An 18,061-nucleotide genomic window follows, 5' to 3' on the forward strand; every position below is an offset into this window, starting at 1 on the left:
CAGAACTCAGAAGTGAAAGTAACAGAAAGGAATCAATGTGCTGTAGCAGCACAACCCATGAACCAGAATGAAAACAGCCCTGGAATAAATGCCCAGAGCCATGGGCTCTGATTCCAGCTCATAAATGTAAAGCTAAAAGGGAACTTAGAGGATTTATAATCCAAAATCTGTATTTTACAGATTGGTAAGTGATTTATATAAAGTGATCCAGTTTGCCTGGATTGAAATCACAAAAACAAACAAAAACACTTTCCTGTTTTTAAAAAAGCAATCTTGAATTTTATATACATATGTAATAGTTATATGCCTCTATTATTGTCTTTTGTTCTTGTTCTTTGATCAGACTCTGACTGCTCATACCTTTCAAATTTATTAATTTTTTACAGTGCTAATGTTATTATATAAATTGTCTGTCTGGTTCTGGTGATTTCATTCCTTACCATTTTATAAAAGATTTAAAAATTGTTCATTTTTCTAATATTGATGTTCATAGCATAAATTCTTCTAGTCCATACAGATCTTTCCCTGCCTCTTTGGAATCATTTATTTCATCTTTTCTTACTGCAAAATAGTATTCCATCAAATTCATTCTTGGTCATTTAAAAAACAAGCACTTAAAATATAGAGAAGTGACAATGGGGGTGCTAGATATGTTGTATGCACTTTAACATGAGGTTTCTATATCTTTAGGTTTGTTTAATTGTTTTTACTTTATCCTAAGATTCTCACAGAGTGGGGATAATCTGGAAATATATGTAATATGAAAACAACATGTCAATAAAACTTTAAAAAATATTCTCACATATGAGTGGGCTATTCCAAGACTTGAAAAACAAGGAAGTCAATGGAAAACATCCTTTAGATTCTCCAACCAACTAATTGTTCTCCACCCACCCATACCCTTGCACATTTTGTCCACAAACCAGTCTATTAAAGGTTACTATACTACATTTAACTAAGGAATCAGAAATCTGTTAACACTCCCCATAAGTCAGGTTTTTCCATTAGAATTGAAAACCTGAATGGGGTCTAGAGACAGAAAAGTTAGTCTCAAATAGCTGCCAGTGGGCAAAGGTTAAAGGGATAAGCTTACATGCCATCAGGCAGGAATTTTCATCTTTACAGCTTTGTGAAAATGGTGACCAGAGAGGCCTCACCCCCAACAGAAAATGCTACCCCAGTGAGTGTAAAAGACCTCCAATAACAGTGTGGCCAAAGGGATGTTTAGGCATTGTTGGTATCACACTTTCAGTTGGTTCACTGCCCTAGGTCAGTTTTCCTCATCTGTAAAATGGGGGTAAGAGGAGAGGGAACACGGACTAGGAAACCTCTAAAAGTACCTTCTAGCTGTAACGCTTTGTGACCTTTGATTGGGTGATCTTATAACCACCACCCCAAGTTTTTCTCAGTAGAGCCTTAGTGGTCAGTTTGTAAAAGCAGGGCTCTCAGAGATACAAGACCAGCCTTCAAGTCCCCACTCAGGCACTCACTTGCTGTGTGACCATAGGGAAATAAATTAACTTTTTAAAATCTCCATTTCCTATTGAAAACCAGAGTAAGTATAAAACCTATTTTTTGTTTGTTTGTTTTGCAGGGCCATGAGGGTTAAGTGACTTGCCCAGGGTGACACAGCTATTAAGTGTCAAGTGTCTGAGGATGGATTTGAACTCAGGTCCTCCTGAATCAAGGGCTAGTACTTTATCCACTGTGTCACCTAGCTGCCCCCTAAAACCTATTTTTTAAGATTTTCCTGAGGAAGTTACTCTGTAAACCTTCAAGCACTGTATAAATGTCACCTGTCATTTTCTTATAACAATTATTTTATTTTCTATACAGTGTTAGTAGTTGTTGATCCCTCTCTGAGTCCATTTGACAATGGAAAAAGAAGATAATTAACTAATTAAAAGGGGTTACACTTGGGAATATGACTATCACATGGAAGATGTCTACAAAGAGGGAAAAAATTCCTGGTGATGCTTCTTCTAATTTTAATTTATTTTAAGTTACCTAAAAACTCAGTCGATGGCACCAACCCTACCACCTTTATTCAGGTTAAACTCACACATGATAGGACCTATCAGAAATAATTTAACATATAGGAAGAACCTCCATACTTTCTGCTCATACACCTAAGACATTATTACCTCTACTCTCTTTCTGTCTAAATCCTACCAGTCCTTTAAGACCCAGCTGAAAGTCTATCCAGTCTACTACATGGCTTTTCTTCTTCAATCAGCAAAAAAAAAAGGTCTACCCAACTTTTCAACTTGCCATGATTTCATTATTATTATTATTATTATTTCATTGTGGCCTGTGAAACCTACTCTTAGAGTCAATTCTTTGGGTAAGGAAATATAGGTGATTTATCTGATTGCTTGCCACCTCAGGGAGGGAAAGAGGGATAAAATCTGGAATTTAAAACTTTAAATAAAAATATTTATTATTTTTAAAAAAGAAAAAGAAAATATAGGTGAGTGTGTTGTTTCCAGAGGGTAACTTAACAAGTTTCTCCTGCCTGCAGAGAATCAGCCGGTGGAACCTTAGAGCAAGGAAGACTTTTGTTCAGTCCCTGCTTATGATGTGTTCTGTCTGTGTGAGCCTCAGTAAATTGGATTTTACAGGCCCTGAGTTCCTTTTATTTCTCAATCTTTGATAAGATTTGTTAAATAAGGTGCTGTCCTTAGTGTGTACAAGGATGTCCCATATAGGTGAAATAACAGGTCTGGTCTGTGTTGGGGATATAACAAGAGGCAAGAGAAGAGAGGACTCAGGGGTCTTCATTAAAATTTTCTTAGTAGATGAGGCATGATTTATTTAATGCATAAGGTAATTGACACTTTGGAAAAACTAGAAACCCCTAAATATAAGTACATTTCAGGAGTGGGGTAAGGTATGCGTGCTTGGGGGTAGAGAGCAAGGTTTCATGAAAATGTGACCATGACAGACGCCAAATGACTGGTATTATGAGGGTGTCAAGTGTAATAAGGATACAACAAAACCCTGAGGAAAGATGTCACAAATATGAAGGAATGGAAATAAAAAGAGAGTCTCCAAAATATGAAAGGAGAAGGTGCTGCAGGAAGAGATGATTCATTCATTTAGCCAGTCATTCATGCATTCAAGAAGCACCTCATGTTAGTTAGGCACTATGTTAGTTGCCTGGGGACGCAAGGACATCCTGTTCCCTCCATCCTCCCCCCCCCCCAAAAAAACACCTTATCTCTGTCCTCAAAAATTTGTTTTGCTCTAAGAAAAATGTCCCTTGCTTGTATCTCAAGGGTAGGTATTTGGTGGGTCCATGGGAAATGGAGCCACCTCAGTGTGCTGCTGTTACTTCACAGAACCAAAATAGTTTTGGGAGAGCCAAGAGTTAATGGGAAAGAACAGGTCAAAGGATAAAGATGGGTGAGGTAGCCCACACTTATAATCCCAATTATTGAGGAGGCCGAGGCTTATGGATCTCTTGAGCTTGAGAGTTCTGAGCTGCACTGGGATATCCCAATGGGAAATATCAACATAGTAAGTTCACCTGAATAGGGGAGAGGGCAGCAAGGAAGGGCAACCCAACCCACGTTAGAAACAGCTCCCATGCCTATTACAGGTAGGGTAGGTCTATCTATGAGCAGCCACCATACTTACAGTCTGAGTGAAATAAGGTTTTTGAGGAAAAAAAAGAGAAAACAATGAAAGTATCCAGTCATGTGATACATTCCCAGGACACATGAGTGCCTATTTTCATATCCACATTAATGCAAAATTGATACAGAACTTTGAGGATGTGTTTGTTCAGTCATTTTTCAGTCACATTCAACTCTTTATGACTGGCCTTTTTTTTTGGGGGGGGGGTCTAGGCAAAGATACTGAGATCCTTTCCCAGCTCTTTTTACAGATGAGGAAACTGAGGGCAAACAGGGATAAGTAACTTGCCCAAGGTCAGAGATCAGACTTGAACTCAGGAAGAAGAGTCTTTTTGACTCCAGGCCAGCCACTCTATCCATTGCACCACCTAACAAGCTTTTAACTGGGTAGTAGCTATTCTTCATTTCAACCACTTTTGCTTCCAGAACAAAAGATGCCAATGGTGCATTCTCAGAAAGTAGGAGGTCATAAAATCACCATTTCAATCAGTAGAAATAAGGAGAATATAGTAGAACAGGAAAGTGGCTTTTAAATTTTGTGTGTGAAATTATAAAATTATAAAAAGTTATAAATTATAAAAATTATAAATTATAAAAACAATTCTTGCTACTCTAACCCACTTTGGTGGTTTTCATTGTGAGTTAATCCTAATGCATGAGCAAAAGTTATGAGGTGAGGTTCTGGAAAAAGATTCTAAAAATAATGTTTGTAGATATGAAATAAGTATACTTATAATTTTTGTGCATGGGATAGTCCTTGCTTTAAGCAAAGGAAGAGTGGTCTACTCTTGCTTTTCCCTCTTCACAATGAGATGAATATGTGATCTCCCTGTGCAACTATTCCAACTTTTTAAAGGACCATATTAACTTGTGCAGACACAATCTTGCATTTGGGCATCTGTTTATTTTGGGGGATAGATATTCTTTACTAAAGTCCTTCTTCTCAGTAGGGTGTAGAGGTGACCTTGCATTGACAAAAGCTATGCTGACAGAATGCAAGTCCTGGCAGATTCTCACCCAGCTGGAAAGGCTTCAAGAATGGGCTCCAAGGGTATACTATATGTCTGTCATCTGAGGACCAGACTAGCTAAGTTTGGAGAAACTTCTCACTAGAAAGCTGACCATGAGGGGGTTATTTCTTTTGTCAATAGCATCTCATGAAGGCTATCTACCAATGTGTAGATGGATTTTGATTAGTGTGGTTGGATGAAATGCCCACATAAGATCAAGCCAATGATCACTGGAATCTTCAGAGATGTGCTGTTTTTAGTGTCCAAGAAATGGTTTGTATGTACATCTTTTCATATGTGTGATCTACACATACCATGACAAACACAAAGCTGGCTTTTGTATCTGATTGCTTTGGCCCTTAGCTATTCTGGTGAATAGATTAGTTTATGTTTCGACATATGTGCTTTTTTTTGGTAGGAAAATGTTTCAGCAAGTTCATTTCTGATGAACTTTTTAAATTGTTTTTTTTTTCTGTCTGCACAATGCTATGTTAATGTTTGAGATGTTCTCTTGGAGTTGGTTTATTTATCCAGGTGATGGTTTTATTGCATATATAAGTATATTTATACCTAAGATAATTTTTCTTTTCAGAAATATGAGTGAAATTATGGTTCTGCATTTGATAGTTATTTCATTTGTGAGTGTGGAGCATGGAGGAAGGAAGGAAAAAGATATTAAAGCACTTTACTCCAATTTCTTCAAATGTCTTTTTAACTTACTATATTTCTCTCCCATTCTTTGAACCCTATACCATTTTGCTCATACCTAGTAGAGCACTTATCACAGTTACTTGCATACTCCTTGTATCTCTCCTACAGATCATAAATTCCTTGAAGATGTCAGCTGTGTCTCAGTCTTCATTGGCTTCTCCATACAATCCCTAATAGAGAACTGCATTTCAAATAATTGAATTGCATCAAAAGGTTGATTGAAAACTGTTCAAAATGTCCCTTCTCCTTTCTTTTTTTTTACTTTGAATGGAATTTTATTTTCCAAAATATATGTAAAAACAAATTTTAACGTCAATTTTTTAAAACTTTGTTTTCCAACTTCTCTTTCTCCCTCTAGTCCCACCGTCCACCCACAAGAACTCAAGCAATTCAAAATAAGTTATACATGAGTAGTCATGGAAAAATTCTCATATTAGCAAGTTGTGAGAGAAAACATTAAAAAAAACACTTCAGATTAAGGAATCGTCAAAGAGGAAAAGAAAAAAATGTGTTTCCATCTGTTTTCAGATACTATCAGTTCTTTCTCTGCAGATGGGCTGCAATCCTTCTTTCTTTATCCCTATATTTATATGTCTATGTCTATATCTAGCTTCATGTTTAAATATATCTCTATATCTTCATCTAGATATTTTATCTATATAGTTAACTATTGATCTACATCTAAAGAGAAAGAGAGAGGGAGAGTTTATATGTGTCCTAGGCAGTAAGCAGGAGTCAGGAAAACTTGGGCCTGAGATACTTCATGCTTTGTGAACCTAGGCAAGTCACTTAACTTCTTCATGCTTCACTCAGTTCTTCATCTGTAAAATGAGGATAATAATACTATCTGCCTAACAAGGTTTCTGTTGTGATAATCAAAAAAGAAAAGACTTTTGCAAGCCTGAAGGTGCTATATAAATAATAGCTATTATTCTTTATGTCTATATTTTTTGTTATGTGATTGAATCACTAGATTAACAATTTGCTTAACTTCCCACTTTCATCTTAACTTTCCAAAGCAGGGTATATGGGGTAGCTCTAGGAATGTAATCTGTAAAGAACCATTAGAAATAATTCAGCCAAACCCCTTCATTTTTTTCAACAGTGAAAACTCAAGCCCAGAGGGGTGAGTTGATCCAGGTCCCTCAGCTAATGAGGTTCTCTTTTGATTATATCACTTCCCTTCCCCCCACCCCAGGGCAGCACACAGACCCAATAACTATCCCCCTCCCCAAAATGCTAGCCCAGATTCCTTCCTCTTGTAGAACCAGGAATGCTGGGTTTCTTCTAACAAATTCCTTCCCTAGTTAAAACTGAGGGAAACCATTAAAATGTGAAAGTCTTCCACCCCTCCGCTGCCACCAAAGAACAACAATAACAATGCAATCCTAGGAAGAGAAAACATGCCAGTCTTTAATCTACTGAAAATGACAAATTTCAGAATGAGGAGGAAGCTCCCGGAATGAGAAACCTCCAGGGCATGGGCAGACTGTCAGAGGATCTGAATATCACACACTGTACCATGGGTCCTCAAGTTTTCTTACAGAAATAAAGGAAGTAGTTAGTGATTCTTTCTAATAACTTGGCTAGAAAAGTTCTCCCTGTTCCTTCTTTTTGACTTGGGTTCGCTTGCGTTTGTTCATTCTCTCTCTCTCTCTCTCTCTCTCTCTCTCTCTCTCTCTCTCTCTCTCTCTCTCTCTCTCTCTCTCTCTCTCTCTCTGTCCCTCTCTCTCTCTCTCTCTCTCTCTCTCTCTCTCTCTCTCTCTCTCTCTCTCTCTCTCTCTCTCTCTCTCTCTCTCTCTCTCTCTCTCTCCCCCTCCCTCCCCCAGGAGATTTACAGTGGGAATAGACTTGAAACTCTAACCCACTTAAAAAACAGAACCCTGAACTTTTCAAGGATACTTCTTGCCTCCCATCACAGTATGACATTGTCTTAGATATGAATTTTGTTGTTACCTCTCCACTAGAGGTAAAATTTTCCACCCACTGGCTTCTTAGCACAAAGATCCAACTCCAGTCTTCAACCTCAGTGACGTCTTATCATTTCTCAATGCTATGTCCCTTCTAGAGACCTCTGGGTGCGCTTGGAGATTTTAATCTGAATAGTATTGTTATTGTTATTACTAATATAATTTTTTAAATCACCTTCTCTCATCCCTTCAGATGAACGCCTGACCCTTAACATCCGAAAACAGGAGTACCTGTGAGCCTATCCGGGAGGAAGGAACGCTTGATCCAGAGCACAGCTGCTACCATTCATTCCTTACTGAGACTGGGTCTTACGAAACAACTGAGAAACCCTGGAAGCACTGACCCAAGACTGCTTGCCTGCCTGCCTGCAACAGGGTCCCAAGGACGGTTGCCTCACTCACCTGGCTGGTGAAGTGGATTTGGCATCTATCCGGAAAGACTCAAATACATTTGGAGAATCCAGTGCCTTCCTCCTTTGTTTTTCCTGGGCACAGTTCCTTCCCTAATTGTCCCACGGGACTCACTATCATTGCGCCCTTTGGAGATGCAACCCCCCCTTCACAAGATGCTCACACAGACGAGTGCACACACACATTTATGTACATACACCCCCCCCCAACCAATTCATACGTACACAATGCGCTCACAATAGGATTATAGGAGCACACACGTTCCTACTCACATGCACATGCATACACCCCCCTCCACACACACACACACACACACACACACACACACACACACACGAATCACAGCCACGCGCTCTCGCAGGGATATACATACGCAAACATTCACGCACACATAATCAGAGGCGCCCACACTCAAACGCATAGACATTCACTAGCTACACAGGCGTGCATACGCTATTGGTAACCTGCTCATGCACTGTACACACTGGCCGGGGTAAAAGGGGAGGGCGTGGTGGTGGTCTTGGTCATTTCAGGATCTGAGTGCGAACAAGCGGCCCAGGGCATTGTCAGATTCCAGAACAGGGCGCCTGTCCCTGGCCAGAGCCACAGTCAGGCACGCCCTTATTTGAAACCTCAGTTTCCCCTCCCCAGCCTTCCCTTAGATACTCGGGCTTCTGGGCAACAATGCCCTGTAGCTTGTCTGATTCCAGACTGGGCCAGCTGTCGGAGCTCCCGCCTCCCCTTTCCCCATCCACACCCGTTTCCCCTCCAGATGCGCTCTCCTCTGCCCACCCCTCTCTCTCTTCGTCGCATCCCCGCAGGAGCTGCAATATTGATTGGACCCCCTAATTCCTGGGGGGCTGAAGCCCAGTGGCTTTCCTGGTGGCCGCGTGAAGCAGACATACAGAGGATGGAGAAAAAGTTGAAGAAGGGGGGGAGGAGGGGAAGGGGGAAACGAGGGGGAGGGGAGGGATAGGAGGAGGAAAGGAAGGGAGGAAGGAAGGGGAGTGAGAGAGGGGGGAGCACGGGTATGAGTTGGGGGTGAGAGAATCGGTTTCACTCTTTGTCACTCTTGAATTGGGGGCGGAGGAATCTAGAAAGCCCACTGCAGCCTGCTATAAAAAGAAAAGGGGTTAGCGGGAAGAGAGCAAAGAGAGTGAGTGTAGCAGAGAGAGGGGGGGAGACAGAGTAAGGGGAGAGAGGGAGAGCAGCAAGCAGCCCGTGCCGGTGCCGAGAGAACACAGTGTCACTCTCTGCCTGGGTGTCTGTAGCTGCCCTGAGTGTAACAGAGGGAAAGGCTGATTGTGCGTGAGCGTGTGCCTGTGTGTGTGGATAAAACCCTGGCTCGGTCTCTGCCTCCGGGTCTCCAGCCCCTCGGGGTTGCTCTACGGGCTCCCCAAAGTAGCGCCTACTAACCTGGAACTGGAGGACGTGTGCTCTGACACAGTGCAGGGACTCAGACAAAAGACGAGAAAGACAAGGGGAGAAGGAAAGAAAACAGGAGGAAAACCAACCCCCAGACAGCTAAACCAGAAGGTGTGGGGGTCTATGTGTGGGGGAAATAACCCTACCCTTCTTCTAGCCCTTGGGGGCCCTTGAATTCGGGCCGATTTGCATCCCCCCGTTCTCCCCCGGCTGGCTGGGGGCAGGGACGAAGGAGGGCGGACTTCGAAGCTCCTTCCCAAGTTGTCTGGGGCAGGGCTGCTCAGCTGGGCTCTGCATCACCTTGGGGCACGCCTTCTGGGGTGGGGAGGCGCTTCGCATCTTACTGCCTGAAGAATTTCCCCAACTCGTGAAGAAACCGGCGCTGGAGAAGTGACCTCTGGTCTCGGAACTCCCAGCCTGAATGGTTAAGACTGAGTTTGCACTTTTCTAGACTCCAATTTCCCGAAGTCACTCAAGGTTTGGGGGACAGTGACTGAGACTCCCTCTCGCTTCCTGCATCTTGGGCTATTTGCTGGCTCTCTTTTTGGAAGATCAGTTCTGGGTTTCATTGCTTCCTTGCTACTTCTCCCTCCCCTCCTAGGTTTTTACCTTTATTGGGGTCCCCTCTTGCTTTGCTGGGGAGATGACCCTTATGATGTGGAATAAGGAATCCTCCCGCTGCCTCCTTTTACTAGCCGCGGTCCTGATGGTGGAGAGCTCCCAGCTGGGAAGCTCGAGATCCAAACTGAACTCCATCAAGTCCGTCCTGGGCGGGGAGACCCCGACTCAGGCAACCAATCGATCTGCGGCCATCTACCAAGGACTGACTTTCGGCAGCAGTAAGAAGGGCAAAAACCTGGGGCAGGTAGGAAAATCGTCAAAACACAGTCATCAGCAAGGAGAGGTATGGGACCATTCTTCCAAACACTGCTTATGTTTGTCTTGCCCTTAGATCAGGTGCTTGCTGCATATGGGTTGTGTTAGCACAGCTGTCCCTAAGCCGTGGTCTTGATTTGAAAGCCTGTGTGTGCGAGTGTGTTCAGGAGCTTGTGTTCATATAGTTTTGCCAAGTACAGGATTTTGGGGAAAACCTTCACGTGAGTATAGACATATACAGGTACATGACATGTGTGTATAAACACACTTGTTGATTAGTCTCATTTTTCAAAATCCCCAAATCTCCTAGTTGTCATAGATATGACATACGACTGTCTTTCTCTCTTTCCCGCCCCCCCCCAAGTGGAGCGTGAATGTTGGTTCTAGGTAGAAGAATTTACGGTTCTTCACTCCTGAAAAGAAAACTGTGTGTTTGTGTGGGATAAAATAATGCTGCCTGTGTACACTGGAACAGCCACAGCAACACATACATCATTACAAGACAGGTCAAAAAGCTTGAAATATCTCGAAAATTTCTGCCTCTGTGTCTCTGTTTCCCCTTGTCTGTTTTTGTGTCTCTTATTGTCACTATCTCAGCCTCTGTCTCTGTGTGCCACTGTTTGCGTCCTATATATATGCAGGTAAAAGTCCCCTTCCCCCCCCCCCCCCCCAATCCCTGCACACAGGCACACACACACACACACACACACACACACATTTTCCTAAGTTTTCTGGATCCTGACACTGGATGGCCAGGAGAGGGGGCCCTCGGGGCATGGGGAAGTCCAAGGGGAAGGTGCAATCCCAGATTCTGAGTTTCAGAAACCAAAGCAGAAGTCTCTGGAGGGCACATACATATGCATAAGCATACCAGTACACACACAGATATCCAACTGCCAGATCTAGGCTATTCACAGTAGCTTCCTCTTTCCCTGAAATAAAACTACAACCTTGCTAAGCTCAGGATCTCTGTGGGCTCTTGGCACACTTGCCTGACTGAAGCTGGTGCTCTTTTCAGTCTTTGGAAAGGGGGCAATCAGGGACAGAACTGAAGATGGGGGTGAGTTCTTGTTCTGAACTTTGCTAAACCTCTACTGGGCATACTTTGATACAATCCCATAGTTCTAGGACAGCTACTTGTTTCCTGAGGAGCCCATTTCTTTATGATCCCCCAAACTAAGCTAAAACAAATACTTCTCAGTTCTTAGATTCGCCCCACCCTCTTCTTTTAGGTTTCAAATAGTAATGAAAAGCCAGCAATGAAAATTATCCTAACTGGGAGCACTCTTCCTTAACTCAGGCTGATGGGCAACCAGACCTTTCTTCCCTCCACAAAATACACACCACTTTTCATTATCACCTTCTTATCTTGCCTCAATTTATCATCTTGAAACACCAAATAAAAATGTATGGAGTATGTGTATAGGACCTCTCTCTGATTGTGAAAAACAGGTGTAATGGGGGAGTCCTTTTGATGAGGATACAGTTAAGGAAGCCTTTCTTATAACAGTCTGATCTTATATTTCCCTTCTCTACTTCTTGGCTACAGCCTCAGATCAGGGTCATCTGCTGTCTAGGATAAATCACTTTTAGCAAAGGCAGAGGGATGGACTAAATGATCCCTGGAGGTCACTTTCTCTCAGTCTCACTCTTGGAATTGGTGTGACTATTCATGTTAATTTCCTTTGTCAGCTGAATCAATTGAATACTCTCTATTCCTAACACATGATGTCTACTGAGGTCAGGCTTGGGGATTTACCATACAGCTCTGGGATTTAAAACAACCACCACCAACAAAACTCAATAACATCTTATTTCTTCTGCTGGTTTTCTCCTATTAAATATTTGTTTATTTATACTTGCTTTGAATATTAAGGATCTTTGGTTATGGGTATTGCCTCCACCAAAAGCAGTGTGTGTAAAACCAGGACCCCATTTGTCTATTATGGAATATATGTGGATATTTACATATACATGTACACACATATATGTATGTATGTGTGTATGTATAGGTATGTTTATATGTACATATATACATATACATACACACACACACACACACATATATATAAAAGCTGCTGTGGTTGTACACATGATATTAATTTATCACCTTGTACCCAAACTGGATAGGAGCCTCTTTGAACCTGCATAGCCAAGTCTGTTACAGGATCAAGACTTTCTGGCTTCGTGAACTCTGAAAAACCTTGTGTTCCACTGGGCCTGACCTTTGAGGCCCTGCTAAGTCTCTGTCAAGCTGAATCAGAGTAGGATTCAAATGTAAGAAAACTTTCATTGACTAACATTCTCCAAAAAATTCGAATTTATTTTTAAAAAGTACATAAATGCGTATATTCATATATCTATAAAATGAGTATATGTAATAAGCATAATACACACTGTATGAAAGCCAAATTTATTACATGAGCCAATAATTTACAACTACATGCTATTATATATAGTGATACACAGTATTTCATCTATACTTTCGATACACTGTTGCTGGGGAAATCACAACAGGTGAATTCCTAAACTGCTTTAAGTTGTTCAGTCAAAAGTCATCTATATACATGAAAATTATCTTTAAAAACTCCAGCATTTCACTTGTTCAGCAGATGGCTTAGAATATGCAATATTTCAGACTAAGTTGATGCCATTAACTTGTGAATACACTGAACTCCACTGTTAATGAAGTTCACTTTTACACTTACTTAACACTGCTTCATTTCCCCTATGTTGGTGATTAGAAACATGTGATAAGGGCACAGTGCTGTTATAAAATTCAATATTACTTCAGTACTCCAAGGGTCTATAATTTCTTAGCCGTGGTCCCACCCTCCATTGAAAATACTGAATTTTCTAATCAGGAGACATATATTTCACTGTCATTTACCTGAAGCAAACAGAAATAATGTCTTTGTGAAAGGAACTATGAACCATGATTGATTTAATGTTATTGGTCATCTTCATAACAGAATCTAGTTGATAGCATGCTTAACTGGAAAGATTGTGTTGAATTGATCGTGATGATAGTAAGGAAAAAAATATATATATATGTATCCCCAAATGTTGACACTGGCAGAGTCTGAGATATAATCAATTTCCCTCTGTCTAAATCTATTAATATCACTCATTCTAGATAAAGAGAAAGGGGAATATATAAATTATGTATTTTTATAATAAATGTGCATGGAGGAGGGAAAATGAGTCTTTAGATAATTATTTTTAGGTTTTTTGTATGAAATTGGATTATACAACTATTTTCCGGATTTATTTTAAGTATAGATTATAAAAATGGAAAACAAATATATGTCTTTGAAAGGGAAGTTAGACAACTGCCTTATAACTTTTTAAAATAGCTTGTTAACAATATATTAAAACCTGTTCTTACTTTGGCAAAATGAAGTGTGTTACTTACATAAATGTCAGATATTAATGATATGTTTTCCATAGGTAGGGTGATTAATAGTTGCAAAAATCTTGAATAATTTTTCTTTTTGTTCAAATTATTCACAGTCTATAGATATATATAACACTATTCTCCAGGGTTTTTGTAAATAATATTATTTTTATGTATAATTTCACCAATGGATAGTAATCCAATAAATGAGGTAGAAAATTAGGGAAATAAGTATTCAAGTAATTTAAACAAAAATACCCTTACTGAGGGGTGGGTGGGTTGTTTTCATTTCACTTTTGATATTTAGACAAGTTAGAAAAGATTGCGCCTAATATATATTTAAGTAAATGAAGCCACTTTGCCTTGCTGATTGTTACATATCATTTATTTCACCCAGAATTCCAAAGGGACCAATAATTTTAGCAAAAGAACACAAATAATTGTCAACATAATAAGCCTTCTGCAAAATTATCTTATATTAATCAGGATTGCTCTTCTTAAAGATTTGAACATGAATTTATGCATTTTGCCCTTATAAGAAGAATTTTTCTTTAAAATTACCTAATCACTTTGTTTGATTAAAAGTATCTTTTCATGTCAAAAATAAAGTTTGAACTGATCATTCTTATTTCTTCTTTGAATTATTTCCTGTTTACCTTATATTTTTGAGACCAACAGTTGAAATTCATTTGAATGCAATGACATAATTGACATGACATAAGTATTAAAAAATGTTATTAAAAAGAGCAACAAACCAAACATGATTTTAAAAATACAAACCAGACTTCCTGGTGCTTGATGTCCTTGATTCTCTAAAATAAAAATGTATGAACTTGCTCTATTCATATTCCTTGATTTCTCATTTAATTTTTATTTTTACAGCGCTATGGTTTGAATGAAGTTATTTTTCATGAAATGAATACTATATTCCCAAATGCATTAATGAAGAATCTTGCTGGAGAGAGTACCATATATTTATACAGCATAATTGCATAAATATACATATACTATATAGACATATATACTTTATATATATTTACACATAGCCATACTGCTGCTTATTCATCTCTTGGTATAAACAAATGGAAATATACTCTCGATTACTGGCAAGAGAAGAGGGTGGCTAGTTTGTGAAATTCTCAATGGCAATGTTTTTAAATATTAGCCTAATTTTCCTGTAGTCTGTACTTGAATCACCTCTCTCTATCATCAGCCAAAACAAAACACAATTTGGAAGGTAAGTGTCTTGGGTGGAAGAAGGGCAAATCATATAATACATCCCCATAAACTACCATAAATGACATCGGGTTCATCCACTGGGCTGGGTCGTCAGCACAACTATATCATTTCGTTAAAGTAATAATAGGGAGTTGAAAGTTGAAGTAAGGAGAAATGTACTTTGTGTAAGACTGATCAAGTATTTTAAGAGTTTCCTAACTAGGAGAATCTATCATTTTGTTGTCATCTAATAACACAGAGCAAAGGGGACAAAGTTGCTGAAATGCACTCCAGCTGTTCTGACTTTGCCAAAGTCTCCCTTAGCATTCTCCTCAGAGGTCATCTGTTCCCTCTTTGTCCCCCTTCACAAAATGAGTCAAAGTTTGCATTTCTTCTACTAGTGAGAGGAACCATTTCTAGGCCTTGTTCGAGTGAACTATTCTGGGAGAATCTTGGAGCATCCTCATCTTTCCGCTGCAATATTAATATGCATTTAAATAATATACTACATTTCAGAGATTGCTTCTGCTATTTATCATATTCTTATTTCTAGACTTATATGCATTACAGTTTCTCTAGAGATGTAAGATTTTCCTGTTATTAGAATGTTCACTGGGTTGGGAGTTAAGAAACTTGAATTTGAAACCTCGCTACTGGAATGACTTGCAGATCTCATTGAGGTAGCTTTATACAGGGTTGCTTCCTTTTATTTTGTTTGTATATAAGAATGCTGGCTGACCTTCTTTCTGTTTATTTCTGTGGGTTTTTAGAGAGAATGAGAAATATTTATGGGGTTTTGGTATGAATCCATAATGCCAAAACAACCTAAAATATTTTTTAAATCAGTTAATCAAAAATTGTTTTGTCTGACAACGACAGCAAAAGCTGATTTGACTAATGTTTTTCTTTGAATTGAATGAAAACAATTGTTTGTATTGTATATAAACCGAATATAGTAGGTAAATTACAAGAAAGTTATCTCATTGTCGCATTATTCTGTGTTGTAGTAACCTGGTCTAGTGGGAAAAGCATTTGTAGTTGGAGTTCGGGAGCCTCGGCTTGAATCCTGGGTACACCAGCAGACAATTATTGGCTGTCACATAATCTCTCTAAGCCTCAGTTTCTTCATTTGTAAAATGGAGACAATAAAATTTGTATTCCACTGCTCATGGGATTATTAAGAGGATGAAATGACATCATGTACATTAAGGGTTCTATTACAATACAGTGCCATTTTTGTTTCATTGCTATCTGTGTGACTCTTCCCCCCCCCCCCCCGCCTTTTTTTGGCCTGGGGATTCTTGCTATGAGTGAGAGATCCGTTTAATACATTTTGAGCTGTTTTGAACTTTGTCGAGGCAAACATCAGCCGTTCTCTGAAACAAGTAGGTCAAATAACACGTGAACTGTAGGAGGCGTTTTTTGTGATATGAACGAACATCTGTCCATAAACAAACAAACAAAAATTTAACCAACCATGCATTTTGAATAGTGGCCACCCAATAGCTAAATGATATTAACAGCTTGGGTCACTACCTTCTTGTACTGGATGCAAACCAATGACCTACAGGTCATTACTAACACCAATGACTAATCTTTTGAGACAACTCATTCCATAATTCATTTTTTTTTTGCAATGGTAACTTGAACCAGAAAAATATTTGAGGCAGAATGGAGCCAAAGTCATATTTATATCATTGCATTTTCAAAAGCAATTCATTTCTGCAGCACAAGTTACAAAATACTTATTATAAATAAGTCCATTCTGAGGTTGCCTAAAGGCTCTAGATATCAAATTTTTTTATCTACAAGGCATTTAAACATATACACTATGTATACATATGACAAAAGCAATAAGATTAAAATACCAATACAGAAAACATAAAATTGTAACTTCTTACCTCCATTTCAAACTCCATCCAGATGTTTAAAATCTCAATTTCCTTATTTGTAAAATGGACATAAATGATACTTGAAATGCATACTTCACCTGGTTGTTGAAATTCATGGGCTTTGTAAGTCATAAAGCCATATGCGTGTCAAATTTATATTTATAGTCCTGCTTCCCTTCCTAATGAACTTTATATTATACTATATTATATATAACCTTATTTTATAATAGTCACTCCAACTATGACCATTCTAGTGCCTTGGGGTAGCTAGGCAGTGCTGTGGACTGTCCCTGGAGTCCAGAGGACCTGAGTTCAAATCTCATCTCAAACACTAGCTGTGTGACCCTGGGCAATTTACTTAACCCCAACTGCCTTAAAATATCCAGGGAAATCTCCAGTCACCTGTTGTATATCTTGCCACTGGACCCAAATGTCTCTGGAGAAGAGTGAGGTTAGTGATCTTGCGTAGCCCTCCCTCATTTAAATCCAATTCACTGCCTGATGTCATGGTCTTCTTCAAGAATGAAGGACAAACAGTAGCAACAATTCTAGTGCCTCACTTAAAACACCATAATTTAGAAAGTTTGGAATTCTGAATAACCACCTCCATTTTTTCTCACTCCCTTAAAAAATAGAAATATAGGAAACTAGAAGCATTTTGCTACAAAACAGAAATACCATCATGAAGGAAATTTGCCTGCCCATGGACAGAGACTTCTAAGCTTTCTGATAAAAGCCCTTATGCATATATATGTACCAATAACAGACATTGATATTGTATTGTGAAGTTGACAAAGTATGTGTTTGATAATAATCCAATGAGGTAGCTATTTCCAGTATAGCCATCCCCTTGCTATATATGAGGGAACATAGCCTGATCACACAACAAGCTGTTAGAGGCAGGATTCAAAGCCAGGTCCCCTCATTACCCAGATTCTCACCATTACATTGCACTGTCTCCACCTTTGTGTCATTAATATTCATACCAAGAAGGGCCTGAGTTAATGTTGGCAGGTGCTACAATTTCCTCCATTAGAGCCGTCACCCACAAACCTGGGGAGATCTTGTTACTAGTCAGTCCATTAGACAGTTACCAAATTTCCCTGGTCTCGCTTATGGCTAGGTGGCACAGAGGATAACCACAAGTCAGGAAGACCTGAGTTTAAGGCAGAAATACCTATGTAGCCCTAGGTAAGTAATTTAGCCCCTTTTAGCCTCAGTTTCCCCATCTGTAAATGGGGAATTTACACCTAATTCCCAGGAATGTTGCTAGGATTAAAGGTGTTGATAGTTGTACAATGCTTTGTAAATCTTAAAAACATTATATAAATATTGGCTATCATTACTATTTATTATTATTACTACTACTACTATTATTATTACATGCTGTTATCCCAGAATGAAGCATCCTCCTATACTGAGCACCACCCCCCTTCACTCCCTTGACCGTATCATAGCATGATAGACTTCAGAAAGGGGGTCTGCTTTAGAGATCATTTAATCTAATCTCCAA

At 39.4% G+C, this 18,061-nt stretch overlaps 1 protein-coding gene across 1 annotated transcript in view; it reads left to right on the top strand.

Annotated features, from left to right (window-relative positions):
* Nucleotides 1-8,803: 8,803 nt before the first annotated feature.
* The window catches only part of DKK2 (dickkopf WNT signaling pathway inhibitor 2), a 152,582-nt gene continuing 143,324 nt past the window's right edge, over nucleotides 8,804-18,061 (top strand). Inside the window, exon 1 of the mRNA XM_043971833.1 lies at nucleotides 8,804-10,069. Coding sequence (XP_043827768.1) covers nucleotides 9,809-10,069 — 261 coding nt within the window. The 5' untranslated portion in view covers nucleotides 8,804-9,808. The remainder of the gene's footprint in view (nucleotides 10,070-18,061) is intronic.

This window comes from Dromiciops gliroides, chromosome 6 (genome assembly GCF_019393635.1).
Source record: "Dromiciops gliroides isolate mDroGli1 chromosome 6, mDroGli1.pri, whole genome shotgun sequence".
NCBI lineage: Eukaryota > Metazoa > Chordata > Mammalia > Microbiotheria > Microbiotheriidae > Dromiciops > Dromiciops gliroides.